Source organism: Lepidochelys kempii, chromosome 7, assembly GCF_965140265.1.
Source record: "Lepidochelys kempii isolate rLepKem1 chromosome 7, rLepKem1.hap2, whole genome shotgun sequence".
Taxonomy (NCBI): Eukaryota; Metazoa; Chordata; order Testudines; family Cheloniidae; genus Lepidochelys; species Lepidochelys kempii.
The window spans coordinates 24,657,818-24,680,002 of NC_133262.1; the positions used below are offsets into that span (position 1 = coordinate 24,657,818).

A 22,185-nucleotide genomic window follows, 5' to 3' on the forward strand; every position below is an offset into this window, starting at 1 on the left:
GAGCTGTTTTCCGAGTTTGATTTCTAGTTGTGGGTGCTGAGCCTATAAAGGCCAGAGCAGAATTATATTCTTGGTGAAAGTGTTAAACATGACACTTCCAAGTTCTCCTGTTACTCATGTGCACAAAGCTAATTACATGCAAGGGGCAGCCTCAGTTTTAAACCTGGGTTTGACACTGACTCCCTCAGCAAATCACTTACTTCTCTGACAGCACTGACCCTGGTGGGGATAAGACCCACCGGCCCATGGTGAGGCGTTGACAATGGTGGTAGGAAATCACTCTGACGCTGAGAAGTGCCCTGTGAGCACTAATCAGAGCCAGCCTAAATATGCGGCACTTCCCAGCCAGCTCTAGTGCTTGTTATTATATGATTTCACAAACTGATCTCTGGCCTCGCACCTCCTTCTCAGATTTCATGCTTCTCCTCGCCTCCCCATCTCTCTTGGTTTTGTCGTTTGCTCCTTGGGTTGTTGCACTCCGCCAACAGGCTCCAATATTTCCCAGTTTTGTCTCTCTCACTTTTTTTGTGCGTAGTCTCCCTTCTTTTTCTGGGGTGGGGGGATGTGAGGCTCTACTAAGATACTTATCCCCACCTGCTTCCCCTTTTACTTCCCTGATGGGCAAGGACAGTTCAGTAACCTCCTGCTGAAATCCCTGCCATCTCCTCTGTGAGGTCCTAGGCTTGCTACTCTCCACTACAGCCTCCAGGTGGAGCTCTTTCCCACTAAATGCATTTTATAACTATGACTAAAAGTAGAAATGTTGCTCTATAAAAAAACCACACACACCAAGTTAACCGCTCAAGGTAGCATACAGCACTCCAGTGATGAATCCTTGCTGAGGCTCTGGGCTGTGGTTCTCCATAGGGACAAGGGCTGGAGGAAGGAATCTCTCTTGCCCCAGGCCATGGAACTGTGCCCTCAGGACATGAGCTATCGGGGTTTCACATACGACACCTCTCATCAGACAAAATGGCCTATCCTCAGCTAAAGCCTCCCCTATGCAACAATTGCTCCCCCCCACCTGGACTGGTGCTCCAGGACACACAGGGAGAGTGGACCCTCTGGACTTCTCCAAGTCCTGTCCACCCACTCCAGAGCAGAACAGTTCCCCTTTGGTCAGGCAGGGCCTACCTCACCAGAGCAGGGTTTGCCCCTTAGACAAGTGTAACAAGCAATTTTATTTATGCCATTGGGGTTTCCTCGTTCAAATGGGTTGCAAAGCACAATGGTAACAATCTGCAGCTTGTAAGATGTTTAGACCCAAGACAAATCTGAGACCAAGATCTAGGGACAATTATACAAATTCTCTCCATTTATGATTTCATGGCACAATAGGAGAGAATTTAGCTTCTACTATGGCCTCTCCTATTGGGATTTTTATGCCACAGTGGTTTATCATTATTAATCATGTTTATTACATTGGAGTCTAAGGACCAACAGAAGGGCCCTATTGTGCTAGGTACTGTACACACACAGAGTTGTAGATGGTCCCTGCCCAAAGACCTTACCATCTACACAGACCAGACACTGATAGGGGAAGAGGTAGAACACGCAAGCAGAGTGAACGTAATGGCAGCAAATGTCGTGTTAGTTCCATAATTTTCTAGGGGAGAAGGGGTTTAATTAATTATCATCAAAATGGAAAGAAAAGGGAAGAGGGTTGAAGGTGACAGGTCAGAGGAGAAGATAAGAGGGACAGGTGTGGAGTGATGCTAAGGGGAAGAGACTGTAAGGGAGAGGCAGCGTTGGAGCTAAAAAACAGCCATTCAGGGCAGAACAAGGCCAGTCAGAACTGTAGAAAGGTTTTCAATGCACCCGTTCAAAGCCCAAGCTCTCAGCCTTGAGGGGATTTTTAAGATGTTGTATCTATTACCTGTTTTTCAGGGATGGAGCTGACAAGGAGAGAATATCAAACACAAAGACCATCATGCTGAGACCAATTTATTGAGAGGGGGGAGGGAGCCATCCATAAAAGCAAGGTGTGATGGGGCACACCCCCATACCAATCAGGAGAAGGCAAGGAGCTCCTCCTGGGGGCTCAGTCCCTACCAGAGACGCCTGCAACTGGAGAAGCAGGCTTCATAAGGGAAGCTGCCGTGCATTGGAAGGCACTGAGTCTTCTTGCAGAGCAGCTGAGAGGGGAAACTGCTGACAAGCCTCTGCTGCCCACAAAGACTTCCGAAAAGACCTTTGAAAGGGGCAAGAGTGCTGCAGCTGCCTCAGTGTGACCCCTGAGAAAGGCCCTGACTATCACACAAGGACACATTACATTGAAGGTGTATAGCACCTGTACCTAATCCCCTTCCATTACCCAATTTTCCTTACATGTTGCTGCACCCCCTACAGCTGCCTGTGGCCAAGACAAAGCTTGCTATGCACATGAACATTTCTGCAAAGGGAAGAATGGAGAACACTTGGTTTGATAATTGGATCGGAAAAGCAAATGCACAGAAACTTCACCCCAAGTCCTTTGCTTTACATAAGCACCAAGGGGGGCTGTAGAGAAGGAGGGACATCAGTGGATCTGTCCCATAGAGGTACCTGTCCCATCCCAGCATGCCACTCAGAATCTCTGTCAGGTTATGGTGAAGGAGAGGCCAGGGGAGCTGGGGTTACACAGATCCAGTGACCATTCCACACCACACAACTAGCACAGAGGCTACAGCTGCTGTTCTAGAGAATAGACTGGCGTAGCAAATGCTCGGCGTTGGAGGCTATGCTGTGTCCCTGGCCTGATGTGTGGGTGGGGGTGCATTTCACCTCCACGAATCCTGCTGTCAAGGTTCCTCCCCCACTCTGAACTCTAGGGTACAGATGTGGGGACCTGCATGAAAAACCTCCTAAGCTTATCTTTACCAGCTTAGGTCAAAACTTCCTCAAGGTACAAAATATTCCACCTTGGACTGGCCGCTACCACCACCAAACTAATACTGGTTACTGGGCAAGAGCTGTTTGGACGCGTCCTTCCCCCCAAAATACTTCCCAAAACCTTGCACCCCACTTCCTGGACAAGGTTTGGTAAAAAGCCTCACCAATTTGCCTAGGTGACTACAGACCCAGACCCTTGGATCTTAAGAACAATGAACAATCCTCCCAACACTTGCACCCCCCCTTTCCTGGGAAATGTTGGATAAAAAGCCTCACCAATTTGCATAGGTGACCACAGACCCAAACCCTTGGATCTGAGAACAATGAAAAAGCATTCAGTGTTTTACAAGAAGACTTTTAATAAAAAATAGAAGTAAATAGAAATAAAGAAATCCCCCCTGTAAAATCAGGATGGTAGATATCTTACAGGGTAATTAGATTCAAAAACATAGAGAACCCCTCTAGGCAAAACCTTAAGTTACAAAAAAGATACACAGACAGAAATAGTTATTCTATTCAGCACAATTCTTTTCTCAGCCATTTAAAGAAATCATAATCTAACACGTACCTAGCTAGATTACTTACTAAAAGTTCTAAGACTCCATTCCTGTTCTGTCCCTGGCCAAGACGACTACAGACAGACACAGACCCTTTGTTTCTCTCCCTCCTCCCAGCTTTTGAAAGTATCTTGTCTCCTCATTGGTCATTTTGATCAGGTGCCAGCAAGGTTACCTTTAGCTTCTTAACCCTTTACCGGTGAGAGGAGCTTTCCCCTGGCCAGGAGGGATTTCAAAGGGGTTTACCCTTCCCTTTATATTTATGACACCTGCCTAGCCACCTTCATGCCAGTTCATTTAATTTCATCCTGAGTATACCCTGCAATAAAACTCAGCTATTTATATCTATCCAGAGTAGCACAGGTGGACATACATGTATATAAAATCCATTCTACAAATCTTTTATTCTGTATGCAGCTCTAAAAACACATAAATTCAACCCCAGAAGCAGAGATTCAAATGGACACTGCGTGCTGCATGCTCTGCTTCTCAAGCTATGGTCCATGGAGCCCCAGTGGGTAGCTGAGTTAAGTATTTTGAGGCCAAAGAAGTGGGGTCCATAAGTGAGTGCATCCTTGCTGAAGTGGTTACAGCCTGAGAACACAGGAATGTATGAAAAAGAAATGATTAAATCCATCACAGAACAGCAGGGAATAAGTGCCTTGGAGCTGCACTCAAAATTAATCATAGATCAGGAGTGACGTCACCTTTAAATAAACTGCACAAGACTAGACCAATGGATTTTTATTACTTAAAACAGCAACATTCTTAAATTTGTAATCTGAACTCCCTGCATTAGACCAGTCCCCCATGAAGAAGCCAGGAGTTTAGCCAACTTCCCATTAAACACTTTGAGTAAGTGTATGTTTTCCAGAGTTGCATCCACAGCCACTTCAATCTCTTAATGCTGCAGCCCAAGTTTAAGTCAATTTTAGATATTTCAATAATGAAAGCTCAATCACATGAGTAAACATTTTGTAAAACAAGAACTGCATTCAACCAACGCACATCAAGATGCCTGTTAAACAGTAGGACCAACAAATACAATTTAACTTCAGTTTAGGTCTACACATTGTTACAGATCACTATGGCAGAACACCTAGATGAGGGATGCTGCTAAGACACAGATCTCGTGGTACCTCAGCCCACTGCTCTTGAACAATGGTGATGCCTGGGTCACCTTCCAGATTTCATCATTTGCCAATCCTAGGTTTTCTTGTGTGTGAAAATGAAATGCTTTCTGCAGATTTTTCTGGGCTGGGTCTGAAGATCAGCTACTTTGAAGCTAGTTGATCTTCTCATTGCAACAGCGAGGTTTATCGATATTTAGCAGCCTCTGACTGAACTTCTTTGAAATGCCATGGTTACTATTTAATTTTTGGAAGAAAATGGTCTGCTATTAAATAGATGATCTGCTAGGACAGTGGTTCTCAAATTACAGCCCTTACAAGGGGTCTGTGGACTTCCCTGAGAACTAAGGAGTAGGGGAATGGAGTGCTGGGAAAGAAGACAGGATCAAGGGGAGGATCTCATTCCAATAAAGCAACCCGAAGAAAGAAAAGGATGGAGAATCAGACCATTCATGCCAGATTGCTGCAAATGCTTCCAGTTTATCATGTATTTGAATCTCAGGCTACAGTGAATCAGGTATTTAGCCTACTCTAGAAGTTTGATGGGTGGGTCTTACACCTGAGTTGTCATACCAACACCCTTAAATCAATGTATCTATCAGTCATCAAATGTCCACTAAGGGGAGATCAGTAATGACAGATCTTTAAGGCCCAAATCCACAAAAGGGATTTAGGCATTGTGATGCTGAGCACTGCAACACCTAATTTTTACGCACCTGTCATAAATATAAAGGGAAGGGTAACCACCTTTAAATCCCTCCAGGCCAGAGGAAAAACCCTTTCACCTGTAAAGCGTTAAGAAGCTAGGATAACCTCGCTGGCACCTGACCAAAATGACCAATGAGGAGACAAGATACTTTCAAAGCTGGGGGGCGGGCTGGCTGGCTGGCTGGCTGTGTAATTCTTTTGTCAGGAACAGATCAGGAATACAGCTCAGAACTCCTGTAAAAAGTTAGTAAGTAATCTAGCTAGAAAGGCGTTAGATTTCCTTTTGTTTAATAGCTGGCAAAATAGGTTGTGCTGAATGGAATGTATATTCCTGTTTTTGTGTCTTTTTGTAACTTAAGGTTTTGCCTAGAGGGATTCTCTATGTTTTGAATCTGATTACCCTGTAAGGTATTTACCATCCTGATTTTACAGAGATGATTCTTTTTCTTTAATAAAAATTCTTCTTTTAAGAACCTGATTGTTTTTCATTGTTCTTAAGATCCAAGGGTTTGGGTCTGTGTTCACCTGTACAAATTGGTGAGAATTGTTATCAAGCCTTCCCCAGGAATGGTGGTGTAGGGCTTGGGGGGCTATTTTGTGGGAAGATGTCTCCAAGTGGGCTCTTTCCCTGTTCTTTGTTTAACATGCTTGGTGGTGGCAGCATAGGGTTCAAGGACAAGGCAAAGTTTGTACCTTGAGGAAGTTTTTAACCTAAGCTGGTAAGAAAAAGCTTAGGTGGTCTTTCATGCAGGTCCCCACATCTGTACCCTAGAGTTCAGAGTGGGGAAGGAACCTTGACAGCACCTAATAAAAAAAAAACCACAGGAACATCACTGCGATCCACAAAGCCCAAGTTATGTGCCTGCGCTCCCTATACAACAAACAGGGAGGGAGAGGTGCCTTGGACTGTAATCCACAAAATCCAGCATGCTAGGAACGGAGCTGCCTAAACAAGCACATGGGAGCTGCTGATGAGAGGGGTGTATCCTAAACCTCACCCCTCTTCTGCAGGGAGGCACCTAACTCTGCTAGCAGTCCCTGAACTGAGGGAAGACAGGTGATCCTGCCTAAATCATAGGTAGGACCCAATCTGGTAGGTGTGCTCAGAGACTGCCTGATTCCACAAAGTGACACCAACCTTCCTTATAACCTTTAGCTGAGGGTTAATACACTCACCTGGGATGTGGGAGACCACTGGTTCAAGTTCCCCTTCTACCGGGGAGGAAAAGGGATTTGAACAGGGATCTGTTACTTCTCAGGGGAGCACCCTATTTGTGGGCCTATAGAGTCATTCTCTCTCTGGCCCAATTTAACTGAATAACTAAATCGTAAGTGGAAGAACTTTAATAGAAAAGATTGAGAGAGCCCCACATCAAAATATTCCATTGCCTAGTGGTTAGAGCATTCAACTGAGAAAAGTGGCAGATATCTGTTCAAATCCCTTCTCTTCATCACACAGAGGGGGGACTTGACTGAGGAGTCTCCCACAGACTGGGGAGGCGCTCTAACCACAAGGCTAAAGGTTATAAAGGAGGTCCCTCCACCCCCAGCTGTTTTCTGGAGCAAGGCAACTCTGAACATGCCTACAGGAGTGGGCCACACACACAGTTTAAGCAGAAGAGTGCCTGCCTTTCCCTCCACATCCCCCATTCATGGATTGCTCTGCAGCTGAGGCAGGAGATAGGTGCCTACAGAGAGGCAGCAGGGTCCATGCTCAGAAGCAGGAACACAGGCATCTAGGGAACATTTGTAGCAAAAACTTGGGCACCAAGTGAGTTTAGGTGCCTACAACATTAGGCTGCAGCACAGTTGGGAGTTTTGTGGATTGTAGTGGTGTGGCTCCCACCCTAAGCAATTACCTATCCCTGCTAAGGTCTAATGACATATTAAAATCCCCACACTATTACCTACATCTTTTATGTAAATGGAGGGCCAGCAATATTGGACACTAATTCATTTAAAATTCTGAATGTGTCTCAGTTAGAAACCTATGCACCTGATCTGCCATTTGAAATCAGATTTTACCTCAAGCTTTTTAGGACCAAATCCTGTTCCCATTTTGAATGCAATGGCAAAACTCCACTGACTTTAAAGAAAGCAGAATTTTGCCCTCACTGCCACCTTTATGTCTCTTGGTGCTCTGAAGTAATCATCACTGCAATGTGGCTTTAATAACCCAGAATTCACAGAAATTTCAGAATCAACCAAAATACCCACCCCTTCGATGGCCACCACTATCTCCCTCCCCGCAATGAAAAATTCATGCATGAAGCACTCTGTAAATTACTAGATTTTAATAGTAATTTAAGTCCTTTGCATATTCTGGAAACCATGTGAATATCTAACAACGTTTTTTCCAGCTTTCCACAAATAAAATTGTCAGCCCCTTTGTCTGTATTTATTCCTGGAGTAGAAACAATGACCAAGCAATTAATCTAACAGCATGTTTCTAATTTTTCTAAAATAAGAATGAAGATTTTTCTCTTTAAACAAAAAACAGACTAGCAACGGGTTTCAAATACATATACAGATCATAGTACATTGGAAAAGGAGCTCGAAAGGTGGCTCTTAGAAATGCAGGCTTAAATAGAAATATACAGTCTACAAGAATCTTCACAATTTAGAAAAAATGTCAAACATTGATGTCCAAGTAAGGAGTCCAAAGGGACTGAGTGGTGGTAGCTGTTCAATGATGTCATCCCACACACTTTCAAGGAGACAGTGCCCTTTTTAGCTTTCGACTAAATACAAACAATGCCTGAGACCAAGGAGCAGATTTTCATCAGTGCTGCAGCATGAACTGCTGCATAGCTTGAATGCATGCACAGCAGCTGATTTTGAAGATACGCAGGGATATGAGCTGCATAGTTCTGGGGGTGAGGAGGTCCAGAATCAGTCTCTACATATCATAAAAGGTGCATCACAGATAACAAAACTTAATTAGTCTGGCTCTTTTTTGATATAATTTCATTTAGATGAAAGTTACGACTATAAATTTAATTACACATACAAATCAAAAGGAAACACTACTACTTTTTACAATGCATTCCATTGGCACTTATAATACATCTGCTAACAATTCATATTGTAAAAGGTATAGGAAATACACAAACCTGTATAGCATCTAACCAATATTATTACACTTATCTCATTAAGCTTACATCTGATACACTTGTTTTCAATTACATTACCAATCACAGAATTCACAGAATTCATTAAGAAACTCATTATTTACATCAAAATATTCAGCAACACAATATAAACAGAAAAGAGCTAAGAGCTCACACCCTTGTGTTAACCTGAATTTGTTCGTTCACTCATCTATCTACAGTATTATTGCTTAATCAGGCCCCAAACCTAAAAGAATAAATGGCTCCAGGAGTTTTTCTTCACTTGTTTTAATAACTATCTTGAAGCTGCTCTCCATATTTGAGTGGTTATATACATGGGCTTAACATCAAAAGAAAGTATCCCCCTTTAAGCAAAGCCAGATTGTACAAAAATCTCAATATTCTAAACTGTTAAGGCAGTATATATACACAGGAGCTGTTCAGGGAGTAAAAACCCTTCCCCAGTAAGTGTTAACATTCTGGACATACAGCAGTTTTCCTTTTGCGCACTAAGTTGTATGTGTTGCCTTCATTTTCTGCATAAATCATAAGTTAATGAGTTATATCAACCGCATTTCAGCAAATGCCTGGAACATCAGAATTCTTTTATAACAATTTATCATGCAACTTAACAGATTCTAAGTAGCAGAAATACCTTAAATCTCAGTCTATGAAGTTTTCCCTCTTCCCTTATTCCTTCTTCCATATTCTAACAATGTCTAACACCTATGTTTCAATAAGTTTTACATTAAATACAATCACATATCATGGGCTGCATAAACCCCGAGTTCTCAGTACATTCCATGGCTAGAATTTTCTGATTTTCTAGTTTTATATTTAAAAAATGGAGATTGCTCAATGGATACCTTAGGTCACTGTGTGGTATTAGCGTTACAGTTTTACATATCAACGATTCTGGTTTCCTCAGGGACTCTGGCACATTCGCCATGTTTTGTACAAGATCCCTGAGAACTTATCACAGCATGAGTAATTCACAACTCAAAACATGTTCAAGTGCTTGACTCTACATGAAGTTCAAGCTAGTTTCTTATTGTTCTCTGTGTTGTGCACCAATGCCAAAAATTCCAACACAAGCTTTGCCGTTTTCCTGGGCCGCTCCACTACCACAGAGTGTCCACAGTTTTCCAAAATATGTACCTGACAGTCAGAAATAGATTTTGCTAGAACATCTGCTCCAGAAACATCCAGAACCTGAATGAGAAAAAAAGTAGTAAGTACCAAAGAAAAAGTCTCAGAGTCCAAACAAAGTTTTTATTGGCTGTTCCATGACCCTGTTTGAACCATCTCTTGGGTATTTTGATATCAAAGTGGGATACTAAGTTACTATGGAATGCATTTGTTTCCCACATCAGATTCTTCAGGAATAGCTCATTGTTGTCCAGGCGTCTCCGCTGGCCCTCCTGCACTGTGTACAAGCTGTGCCTGGTAGTGGGAATAATTCAGGCACTGACCACATGCAACAGAATCCTACTGGTTACAATTTAGGTACTCTCTGTGCATGTCTGTGCACACGCATGCGTGTAAGTGGGTAAATCATACACTTCTACCCCCTGTAGCACAGCTTTATAAACGAAGTGCTAACATGGTTTGCAGACCAACAAAAAACAACAATCCTTGTTCATACTGATCCGGGAAACCATTCTAGAACCCTAATAGCAACTACCGAGTATAACAAGCACTGTGGCTAGCAGAGTTCTGCTCCCAGTGTGAACTAAGTCTGACTGTTCCCATCACTTACCCAGTTCCACTGACAATGTTTACCATAGATGTCTCTCCAGTCCAAATGCAAGTCCCTACTTTTATTTCCATTTCATCTGAATTTCCCTATCACTTAACATGATCTATGAGCATAGGAGAGGATTTAAACAGACAAGGGTTCTCTCTGGCTCCCCTGCCTGGTTTTGAGGTCTTGTGGCAACTCAGGCTACTCTACAGCAGCCTCAGCCACAGTTTGAGCCCTGCTTCCCTCTTAGTTGTTATCAGCAAGGGCTCCAGAAGCACTTTCTCCCACCAATGCTGATAGCACCTCTCCCATCAGCAGAGGCTGCTCCCCCCTCTGTTAGGGTAACTGGGGAAGATGACTAGTAGGATTCATACAGCCCACACTCCATGGCAGGCAAGCAGACAAAGGGGAAGCCAGCCCTGATCAGGCAAATTCTATTCAAGGTGGACATGACCCCATTGGCAAAGACAGATGTGGGAGGGGAAACAGGGACTCCCGTGGGGAAGGAGTTATCACTAGGGTACCTTTCACAAGCACCACGCTCTTTAAAAAAATGAAATAAAATAGAGTTCCAAGCTCATCACTCCTTTTTATTTTAAAATCCATCCTATTTCCAGCTGGTTCCAGACCACTCACCGGTTCTGACGGTGTTACATCTCCCCTTCTAATCCACGATATAGGCCCCAATTTTGAGTCCCCTGATAGATGTGGTTGGGGTGCAGAGCAGGGCAGAAGTGGCTCTAAGCTCCCTTTCAGTCCTTGGATTCCAGGGCTGTTTGGGAGCCTGCCTGGCTCTGAGTATAAGTTAAAGCAACCTCATAGTTGTTCTAGTTCAAACTCTGCTCCTGGCTTCTTATGAGCCGTGGGAAGTAGAAGAGATCCAGAGAGCACAGTACACTGGCCTCGCTCCCTCCCCACCTCCTACCATCTCTGAAAAGCCTTTATGACACAGACTGGCGTAGGGCTACTCTAGCAGGGGAGCTCCCTATTGCTGCAGCATTTCCACCACCTCTATGCCATCACAACCGCATAAAGGGGCTCTGGTGCAGGGGACAATTGACCTTATAGCCTCACTTCTACACAGCTCCACCCCTGCTTATGTCTCAGCCTGTTTTCCTGTATTCCTTTGCATGCATGCACACAATCTTCTCCTCTCTCCTTTGCAAACGTGTGCACACACACACTCCTCTCCTCACTCCTTAACATTCCCTTGGTCTCCTTCCCAGTCTTGCATCCTTGTGCCTTTCTTTTCCTCTGCCGCCTACCCAAGGAACAGCCTCTCTCTTCCTTGTTGCCAAGACAACTCTTTTTTTGCTTCAGAATTCTTGTTCCAAGCCCACTTCTTTCAGTGAGCTTTCCACTAGCGGCTCCCTCCCTCACGACAATTAAGCAGACAGAATCTGAGCTCTCGGTAGCCAACTCCCTTCCAAGATCTGCTCCTTGTCCCCTTTCCTTTCTGTTGTCTGTTCCTACCTATCATCCTTCATAGGCTCCCATATCTAATTTGACTGGGAGATCCCTGGGGCAGACAGGGACCTTGCATTCTTACTACTGGTCTGTAAAGCACCATGCAAGTCACTAGTGCTAGCTCCTTATGTAACATTCATACAGATGGAAACGGAGCACCAATCCTTTATAAAAAAAAAATAAAACAGGGCAGCAGCAGCAGTACCTGATCTTGTTTTCCCCAGATGATCTGCGTTGGGGCTTTGATCTTGCTCATGTTTTCATGAAGAGCATGTCTGGACTTTTCATCTGTAATTTCTAAAAATACTTTTCAGCAGAGAAGAATTAGTCAAACACAAGTGGGATTTGTCCCATGTACTGTTAATCAGCATGGCCCGAATCCTGAGTGAGTGATTTCCTTTATTCCTTCAGCAGGCTCCTGTGGCTGCCAGTGAGGGTTTGCATGAATCAGGAAACCCTGCAAGAGGGGGCAACAGTGGGAGGAAAACCCTACTGTGTTCTCAAAGGGTGGTACCCCAGCTGGCCCACGGGGGAGGCAGAACAGGATGTAGGGCCTGCCCACAAACCACAGATCACTCCAGGAGCCATCAGTGGGAGGACAGGATGTCTGTGACCTCTAGCATGACAAGATTCTCTCACGGCCCCACTCTGTTAGCAGGCATTAAAGCTGACCAATGATTAAAGCAGATACAAACAGGAGGGGGGAAATTAACTGCTCCAGCCGAGGAGGAGGGCTGCTATCCCAAGCCAGGGAGCTTGGGTCGGGGGGGAACACCCATATTCTTTTAATGAGAAGGGGAGCTGCACTCCCCTCCCCATTACTTCCCCCTTATTTCAGCCCCTGAAGCGGACTCACTGGGGCAGGTGCAGCTGCTCTATCCCACCTCCCTTACATTCAGAAGAGGGAGCTAGGGCCTGGAATAGTCTGGCCCTGAAAGGCAGCCAAGCCTATGGAGAAGGATTTGGCTAGGAGTGCAGGCAGGGTTTTTCTGGAATAAACATCTGATTAATAAACCTGAGGGTTTGTTTTCTTTTTCTCTTTTGGGGGAGTCCCTCTGTGAAGAATGTGTAGTTTGTTTGGAGCTGGGTGGGGACTCTGTCAGCTCACAATACTTCTGGGAAGGGGAAAGAGGGGTGCAGAAGAGACACCTAGACTCTGGCTGTGTCACTCCTCACGGGGCTGGCTGCAAGAGGGGGGATGATGCGTGCCCCATGACACTGTCCCTACCCACTCCTCCACCAGCAGGGAATCTCCACACTGGTGAATCACCCACCACAGGGAAACCCTGTTGTGGAGGCAGCTAGGTCCCCTTCTGCATGAGGGGGATAGATTTGTACACAAACTGGGTACTTAGGATACAGATCAAGAGACTTTGTGTTTGGTTCTAGCAGAGCAGAACCAGCACACTTACATTTCCGGTAAAATTCATTATGCGGGATGCGAACATCAACAAGGCCCTGCAGTATCTATAAATAAATAAGTATCAGGGTAAGAGAACAGATACACCACACATGGCCCACGCGCTGACACTCAGGAGACAGCATGTGGAGAAGTTTCCTGGGGACACTGGACACAAGGCTCTGTTACACTGCTGCAGAGCAAGAGAGTAAGTATATTATTCACACAAGATCTGACTACTCATAAAGGGGCTACAAGCTTGTAGGATAAAAAGGAAGCAGAAAAATGTCCTTCATATTGTGCAGTTGGAATCTGCTATCAAGCCAGACTATGCACTCCTGCCAGGTTGCCTCAGGAGTTATCACACATTTCTTTATTATTCACATAAAATTAATACTTTTCATTACCTTACCTTGGCATTACTAAAACTTGGCATTATTTTACATTTCCTCTTCTCCCATAATCTATTCATCAAAGACTTCCTAGGAAAACATATTGCTAAGTTCCTCTCTCCTCACAATGGAACAATTAACATTTCCATTGCATTTACTAAAAGGAAAAAACAAACAAATCTCTTATGCACTGGACAATAACTTTTCGTCTATCTAGCTTTTCCTGTTATCTATATATACTAAAGGCAACCAGACTTCCCACCAAGCTGCCAAAGAATTTAGATCCTTCCAACAGGGAAGCATCAGGCAAGTATGGCTGGAAAAAACAGAAGGAAAGTGGTCTAAACCACTAAAGATACTAGTTAGATGCAGAAGTTATTGGGGGAGGTTCTATGGCCTGCTTTATACAAGAGGTCAGACTAGGATGATCATAATGGCCCTTTCTGATCTTAAAGTCTATGGAAAATTAGAGACCTTGGAAAATATTTTCCCATCAACATTTTCATCCCAAAGAAGGATAAATCTCCAGAGGAGGGCGGCATCACAGGAGCAAGAGACCCCCAGGAACACTGACCTGACGCTGTCTGCAAGGGTTGCTGTAAAGAAGTTACATTTCTGACGAGAAACCTTCTAAAGTTTCTATGAAGTCAAAAAGATAAAGCTGTTGGTAGAACTATGCAAACACCAGACCTTTTACACTGAACGACCTGTATGTCCATTATAATTCTTCCTGATTTAATAAAATGAAATTAGTCATGAATAACATGCCCCTTTGTAAAGATCTAATTTCAGAGATACTCAAAATGAACGACTAGTCATAAGGGTGACACCTTCCAAGTTGATTTGGAGCACAAGAAGGGGAGGAGAGAGGGATTTTGGCAGAAGTCCCACACCTTCTCATTAGCTCTTTGGGCTCCTTTCATGGAGCATGAAGAAACAAATGCCATGATTACATTTCGGTGTATACTTTAAAGATATACTTCAGCTAGGATCACATCAATGATGTATCAAAGCATGTTTGACCTAGTGAAGACTGCAGGATTGGACCTGAACAAAAATGATCCCTCTCTCTCACAGATCTTGAGAGACAGACCAGTCCTCGCTTACAGACAGCCCCCCAACCTGAAGGAAATACTCTTCAGCAACCACACAACAAAAACACTAACCCAGGAACCTATCCTTGCAACAAAGCCCGATGCCAATTCTGTCCACATATTTATTCAAGTGACACCATCATAGGACCTAAACACATTAGCCACGCCATCAGAGGCTCGTTCACCTGCACATCAACCAATGTGATATATGCCATCATGTGCCAGCAATGCCCCTCTGCCATGTACATTGGCCAAACCGGACAGTCTCTATGCAAAAGAATAAATGGACACAAATCTGAGATCAGGAATCATAACATTCAAAAACTGGTAGGAGAACACTTCAACCTCTCTGGCCACTCAGTAAAAGATTTAAGAGTGGCAATTTTGCAACAGAAAAGCTTCAAAAACAGACTCCAACCAGAAACTGCTCAGCTTGAATTAATATGCAAACTAGATACCATTAACTTGGGTTTGGGAGGGGCTGGGTCATTACACATATTGAATCTATTTCTTTAAGTTAAGTATCCTCACACCTTCTTGTCAACTGTCTAAATGGGCCATCTTGATTATCACTACAAAAGTTTTTTTCTTGCTGATAACAGCTCATCTTAACTAGCCTCTCACAGTTTGTATGGCAACTTTCACCTTCTCTGTATGTGTGTGTATATATATATAATCTTCTTACTATATTTTCCATTCTATGCATCCGATGAAGTGAGCTGTAGCTCACGAAAGCTTATGCTCTAATAAATTTGTTCATCTCTAAGGTGCCACAAGTACTCCTGTTCTTTCTGCGGATACACACTAACAGAGCTGCTACTCTGAAACCTGAAATATAAATACAAATTTCTTGCCCTGATGGACAATTTCATACTGTGTCTTAGGGGGCCAGCATTCTGTGTAAATTGCTAACAGTTCTTTCTTTCCCCTTCCATAAATATACAGCAACGTTACTTGGAAAATTACACTGTTCTTAGCTACATCCTAGATTGTGTCATGTCAGTTTCATTGCCTTTGACATAACTGTTCTGTTTAAAACCCATGGATTTCAGTGAGAGGCAAGCTTGCACGCTCACTCTCTCTGTGAGAGTTATTCTGCTTCAGGCTCATCCTGGCCAAATCTACTACCTTCTGTCATGATTAAAGATGATGACTGACTAGGATTTCTTACCTGCTGAGGTACTTTAAAGCGCACATAAGAACAAAGCTTCAGCATGTCTGCCATTTCCTCAGGCGTTGATGGAATTAAAGGAATCCTGTCAATACGTTCAGACTCTTTCAGCTCCCGCAGACACTTAAGAAATTTGTTATCAGTTGGATATGGCAGACCTACATACAATGAACAAAAATAACCACATGCTAAAATCCAAAAGTGACAACAAGACAGCCCTTCCTAGAGAGGGCAACTTGCCACAGAAGGTAGTTACTTCTGGACATACTGTACATTTGACTGCTGTAAACTTTCACGCAGTCATGACAGCCTCTGGTAATAGCTATGGTAATCAAACTAATAGCACTAAACACAGTGCAAATACACGCCTGCTTTGTGTTCCTCCCAGTCCCCCATTCTTCTGAAGAAAAATAAAACCTCTGGGGGTTTTGTTACATACTATTAAAAATGAACTGAGACTGACGCAGTGTTAATCAAGATATGGTTCTGCCCTGCAACACCATGGCATCTCTGTCCTGTGGGAGCCTCTCATAAATGGAACCTGCCAATTTTACCAAATTGTGTGACGTGGATGGGAGAACCTTTGTAATTTCTCAGTTAAACCAGAATTTCAGCTAGTTTGTCAGTCTTCTCACAAAATAATTCTTTTTATTCTCTCTCTTTCTCTCAGTCCTTGGTAGATCTTGATTTCTCCTGTTTTCTAATTTCCGGAACTGTTTTTCCTATAATTTTTTAAAAGCCTATCAAAAGGAACACTGTCACTTTCCATAGGCCACAATTTACGTCCTTTCAAAAAAATTAAATAAATAAATAAATAAATAAATCCAGTGAATCTCATTCCCAGTGCCATCCATGGAATTAAAATTTTATGACTATATATATATGTATTACACAATATATTACATGTACAATATAATCTATTCCTGAAAATGACTGAAGTTCACCCAGGGGAATTCAATTTCCCATTTCTATGGCCTACTTGCCTGCTTACTCATTCAACCAAGAGGAATTTTATTTATTTATTTATTTATTTATTTTACACACACTATATATGCATAGTATTTACAAAATTATATCCCAGTCCTTCCTACTCACCATAGCTTTGACCCTACTGCTCCCATGGCTGGTTGCCTCCCAAATGCATTACACAGGAGAAAGCCATAAGCAGCAGCAGGGAAGGTGGGTACCCAATTGCGGGTGTGGAAGGAGATGCAGAAGGGGAGCTAGGAGCATACAGTGGGTGCAGAGAAAGTCAGGATGCAATCTGACAAATACTTTACATGTATTATGCATGGATGGTTTGCTTGCTGGAATGGTAATACCACCAACAGCTAATGGGCTGAATAACTCATCACATACAGGAAGATAGAAACAACAACAAAAATCCTGACGAAGATAGAAACAACAAACAAATCTCTATTTTCTATGATCTTTTTCTAATTATTTTTATAGTTAAGCTGCAGCACGACATTGTAGGTCCCCTCATGATGTGGGACATACAATTTGCAGGTGGCAACAGTAACCTGCCCACCAAAATGAATTCTCAGACAGGGAACTCCGGAAGCACCAGCTTTTTATTACTGTATGCATCATTTGCTAAGCTATCTCTAGGTGCTGGGAAATTAACAATGAACGCTGCAGGGAAAATACAGAACCAGTGGAATAAAATATTTATCATTAAGTGACACTCTAGGCTTTACACAACATTTTTGCAAAAATTTTCCCCAACCAGTTCTACTTCAAACCTCTTCACTGGGAGGTGACTCTTCAGGAGTCTGATTTGTCTTGTGAACCCTCAAGTTTCACTTCATTTAAAGACTACTTGCTTACAAAATCAGACATAAAAACACAAAAGTGTCACAGCACACTATTACTGAAAAATTGATTATTTTCTCATTTTTACCCTATAATTAAATCAATTGGAATATGAACATTGTACTTAAACAAGTCATCGTATGTATGAAATTTCAGTCTGTACTGACTTTGCTGGTGTTTTTTTATGTAGTCTGTTGTAAAACTAGGCAAATATCTAGATGAGCTGATGTACCTCCTGGAAGACCTCTGCGTACCTACAGCAATACGTGTAACCCCTGGTTGAGAACCACTGGTTCTAATTCACAGATGCCTGGCATACACACAGACAGTTCTTCACATCACTTTCTTTCTCCAGAGCAGCATAGGCGGTAGCTAGGTAACATTCCACTTTGCTCTTTATTTCTTGCCTTGGAATCACCAGTTTATTGGATAAGAAACAGCAGCAGCAGCTGTTATGACAACAGGGGCCTTTCGTGCATGCAGATAACACTTTGCCAACACTCAGACACATTTGCAGCATTTAATTCCCTAGCTTGTACTGAATAGTCTGGCCAGGTATCAAGACAGAAGACTGAGTTGATGAAATGTGAAATTCTGCATAACCAGGTACTTCAAAATTCACATTTACTGAGTAACTTCCCTTCTTGTAACAGTCTCTAAACAGCTGGAGATAGCATTGGGGAGTTAGTGGCAGATTTGGGCAGAATCAACTAAGGGCTTGTCTACACTTACATTTTATAGCACTCTAACTTGCTGGCTCAGGGGTGTGAAAAATCACCCCTGAGTGCAGCAAGTTTGAGTGCTTTAAAGCGCTAGTGTGGACAGCTCCCAGTGCTCAGAGCTATTCCCCTCCTGGAGGTGGATTACCAGGAGCGCTGGGCGAGGTGGGCGTGTGTGCGCTGTGTGAGAGAGGTTGCAAGGGGAAGGGGCTGATGTCGGGGTTTCCCCCTGCTGCTGTCTGAACTTACAAGACAGCCTGCTGACACACTCTTTGCCCCCCAAAACACAGTCTCTCCCCCTACATACACACAACACACTCCCTGTCACACTCCACCTCCTCCCACTATTTGAAATGTACACTGCAGCCACTTGCACACTGGGATAGCTACCACAATGCACTGCTCTCTGTGGCGTTGCAAGAGCTGCTAATGTGGCCATGCCACTGTGCTTGCAGTTGACAGTGTAAACACACGGCAGCACTTTCCCTGCTGTGGTCTCTGAGGGCTGGTTTAACTCCCAGTGCTCTACATCTGCAAGTGTAGCCATAGCTGTAGCTTTAAAGCAATCTTCCCTTTTAGGCTTTCAGAACATGAAGGACCCAATTCTCACTTATAGTAAGGCCTCTTTACAGCACTCTGCCAGTGTAGAGATGTCTTAAAGCGGGGTCAATGTAATTTACACCCACTTCAAGACATCTTACAGAGCTGACAGAGTGCTGTAGAGAGGCCTTACTGTAAGCGAGGATTGGACCTGTAGAGATGAGACTACACAGCTAAATCCTTCTGCAGGTTTAAAACAGACACTTCTTGTGAAGTCAGTTCAGACCACCTTTCTTGATACCCCCCCACACACCCACTTCCATTCATCTCAGCCACTCCTGTCCAAGCCATACAGCTTTGGGCTCTCTTCCTTAGAAACATCACACAGAGCACAAAGGTAGCTGCCTAGCTACCCAACAGCTAAGATTAGGCTGTTGGCAAGAAGCATCACTGTTGGAAGGTGTTTCAATTTACAAGTTTCTAATCAAATGGGTATTACAAAAACCTGATTTTAAAAAAGGTCTAAGGGTTTCCTTCCACCGTGCTGAAAACAGGAAGATGACACATTTAGCAATCTCTCAGTTACATACGACACTGAACGCTTACACACACATTACCAAAACATTCAGAGCTGCGTGGGGATTTAGCCCCACAGCTAAGCCTCTGCCAGATGCTGGGACTGGACAACCGGGGATGGATCACTCAATAATTGCCCAGTTCTGTTCACTCCCTCTGAAGCATCTGGCACTGGCCATTGTCAGAAGACAAGATACTGGTTTAGATGGACCACTGGTCTGAACTACTATGGCCATTCTTATGTTCTTAACTCACTCCAATTCCAATGGCAATCCTGGAACTAAACCTCTGTGCCTCCCTATGAAGATGTAGGGGTCCACATTTAGGATTCCAGTTACTTTTCAATGTGTCTGTAACAGAAGTAGCTGCTGTGATACCAAACGCCACCACTTCAGGAGAGCCACAACCCTTTGATCTGTAAAAGCCAGTGAGAAAACAGCAACTCTTTCACTAGGCCTGCAAATACTCCTCCACGTTCCTGATCCCTCCTCTTACCTACACTTCCATCTCTGCCTTCCCTTCCCTGCAACAGATGGAAAAACTACTCCCAGCATAGCAATTTCTGAAAACCTCTACCTCGGTGTAGCACAGACTCCAAGATAGCAGAAAGCAAAGGCGCTGATGTGTGTTGTCCTCCTCTGCAGTGAGCACTGTGGATGGGGGACCAATTAAGGCAGCTCTCTTTCTGTCCATATTCTTCCTCCACTATGTACATGTGTGAACATTCCATTTTAAATGTTCACAGCTCAAATAAATTCAGAACTAGTCTTTTTCAAAAGCACAGATTGTCTGTCCCCACAGCTCCAGCCAATATTGAGCTATGCAAACACATTGTTTTCTGCACACACCATTAAAAAAAAAAAAAAAGGCACCTTTGGGCTGCAACTAAGCATGGAACGTTTCAGCCTAAACAGGAGTTTGCTGGAGAAAGCTGTGAAAAAGGGGGCTTAGAACAGAGACTGGAATTCAGCTTTCACAGCATTTGTTACCTCACACTTCATGTGCTGAGTTCCAGGAGTACATGTACTGTTCTGTTAGAAGTCTAATTAGTCTTACGGAGTATAAATAAATCTGAATTGGATTCTAAAATCTCAGTTGGTGCCAAGTATTTCTTCCCACTATCTAATTCACAAAGTGTACACTGGATTCAGTACTACCTGAGGTTCTCTAGGTTAATGCTTTGGTACAGAGTATATACCTAGCTACTTACTGCCATACTCACTTTTTATTGTGCCACTCACCTGCAGGGCATACAAGAGACAGGCTGCAAATCTCTGCTGGGTATTGAGCAGCATAAACTCCTGCAACATTTCCACCCATTGAGGTGCCGATCAGGTGAAAAGGTTTTCTGTTCAGCTTGATACATTCAACAAACTGAAATGGAAAGGGCAATGAGGCCACAGGGACCAATTGCACAGTTACAATCAGAGTCATTAGAAAAAATAAACGTCAAAGCTACAGCATATAGCAATCACGAGCTCCTGGCAGCATTGCAGTAAATCCTAAAAGCAAAGCTAGAGCAGTGTGGTGGATCCACAGAATCTTGAGATTGCCCGTGCGTCCTCTTTAAATCAAAGGAAACATATTTCCCATGGAAGGTGTTGGCTTAACAGTGCTGAGGGAGGACATCACCATCCACAGAGCAGGATAAGCTTCCCCACCTTGTCCCAGCGAAGTGCCTTGTCCATGAGCAGGAGGAACAAGCTCGAGAGCTACAAGAGTAGTTCGGGGTCCATGACCTTTTAGTTTTTAGCACTGCTGAGATTGTCAAATTAGCAACAAGCGTGGAAGCAGCTTCTGTGACAGGATACGTGCCCACTGAGAACACCACTCTCCTTTCCTGCGGTTATGTTTACTGTTTCACAGGTCTGGCTGGTGCTTGACAGACAAACAAGAACACAGGTCCCTGGCCCACAGATGCTTACAAACCAGAAGGTTAGCAAACAAGCGTTGACTATAACTTTCGGTCACTACTGACCCAGGCAGGATTGGAACGGCTAAGGCTTCACAGGCCGTTACCAAGCCTCTGAACCATCCAGCCTCATCTACATCCCTCTTTAAAGGAAAGGAAAACAAACAAACAAAAATAATCTGCAGTCTGATCCACGTTATAGAGAACAACAGCCCTTGCTTCATCTCCTGCCACCTTCCTGCTTGGTCTTGTTCCTCTTCTGTCCTACATTCCAGCCTCACCCATCTTGATCATGCCAGTAAGGAACAAGGGGAAAAAATACAGACTTACAAAATACAAAAATGTGGTCCCCACCTGCTGTCTATTTCAGCAGCATCTTACCAATCGCCTCTCCATTTTAAGAGCTCTGCTGCAGAGCTTATCTTAGGAGAGATTTAACGCTCTCCATTGAGGCCTAATACTCATTGACATGGAGGTTCCTGTACACCACTCTGGCAGTGCAGAGATGTTCGCATAAATAAGAATCTGACCCAGAATATATTATATACTTAATTCAAATGTGAAGTAAAAAAGCAACACAGTCACAAGGAAGGCATCTGCAGATGATGCCAAAGGAAATGGACAGAGGCGCTTGGCAGCTTTTACAGAGATGGGGATTCAATACCACTTCAGCAGTGCTTAATCTGATAGAGCGGTGCGTGAGTGACGGGGGTGGGAGGGAGAGGCTTGTAGGTGGTGATCCTGGATCCCTGCCCATTTTCACTGCTGGCTCTTGAAAAGATTTATGGGTGGAGAGGAACTGAAATAAAATCAGAGTATATGATTGGGGAAAATGCAACGGCTGTTCCTCCACATTTTCCTCCCTGCCCCCCCCCCCAAGCATTTTTCTTCAGCCCGGCCATACACCTGAATTATGACTCTGCATGGCTCAGCCATTATGCTGAAAGGAAAATTTACACATCTTATAATCTGTGCAGCAA

At 43.7% G+C, this 22,185-nt stretch overlaps 1 protein-coding gene across 3 annotated transcripts in view; it reads right to left on the reverse strand.

Moving 5' to 3' along the window:
- Window positions 1–8,648: 8,648 nt before the first annotated feature.
- Window positions 8,649–22,185, reverse strand: part of ABHD6 (abhydrolase domain containing 6, acylglycerol lipase) — a 44,619-nt gene continuing 31,082 nt past the window's right edge. For all 3 annotated transcript variants that reach the window (XM_073351436.1, XM_073351438.1, XM_073351439.1), the window contains exons 6-10: window positions 20,535–20,667; window positions 15,644–15,801; window positions 13,000–13,054; window positions 11,793–11,893; window positions 8,649–9,588 (exon numbers count right to left, since the gene is read on the reverse strand). In XM_073351436.1, coding sequence (XP_073207537.1) covers window positions 9,412–9,588; window positions 11,793–11,893; window positions 13,000–13,054; window positions 15,644–15,801; window positions 20,535–20,667 — 624 coding nt within the window. In that variant the 3' untranslated portion in view covers window positions 8,649–9,411. The remainder of the gene's footprint in view (window positions 9,589–11,792; window positions 11,894–12,999; window positions 13,055–15,643; window positions 15,802–20,534; window positions 20,668–22,185) is intronic.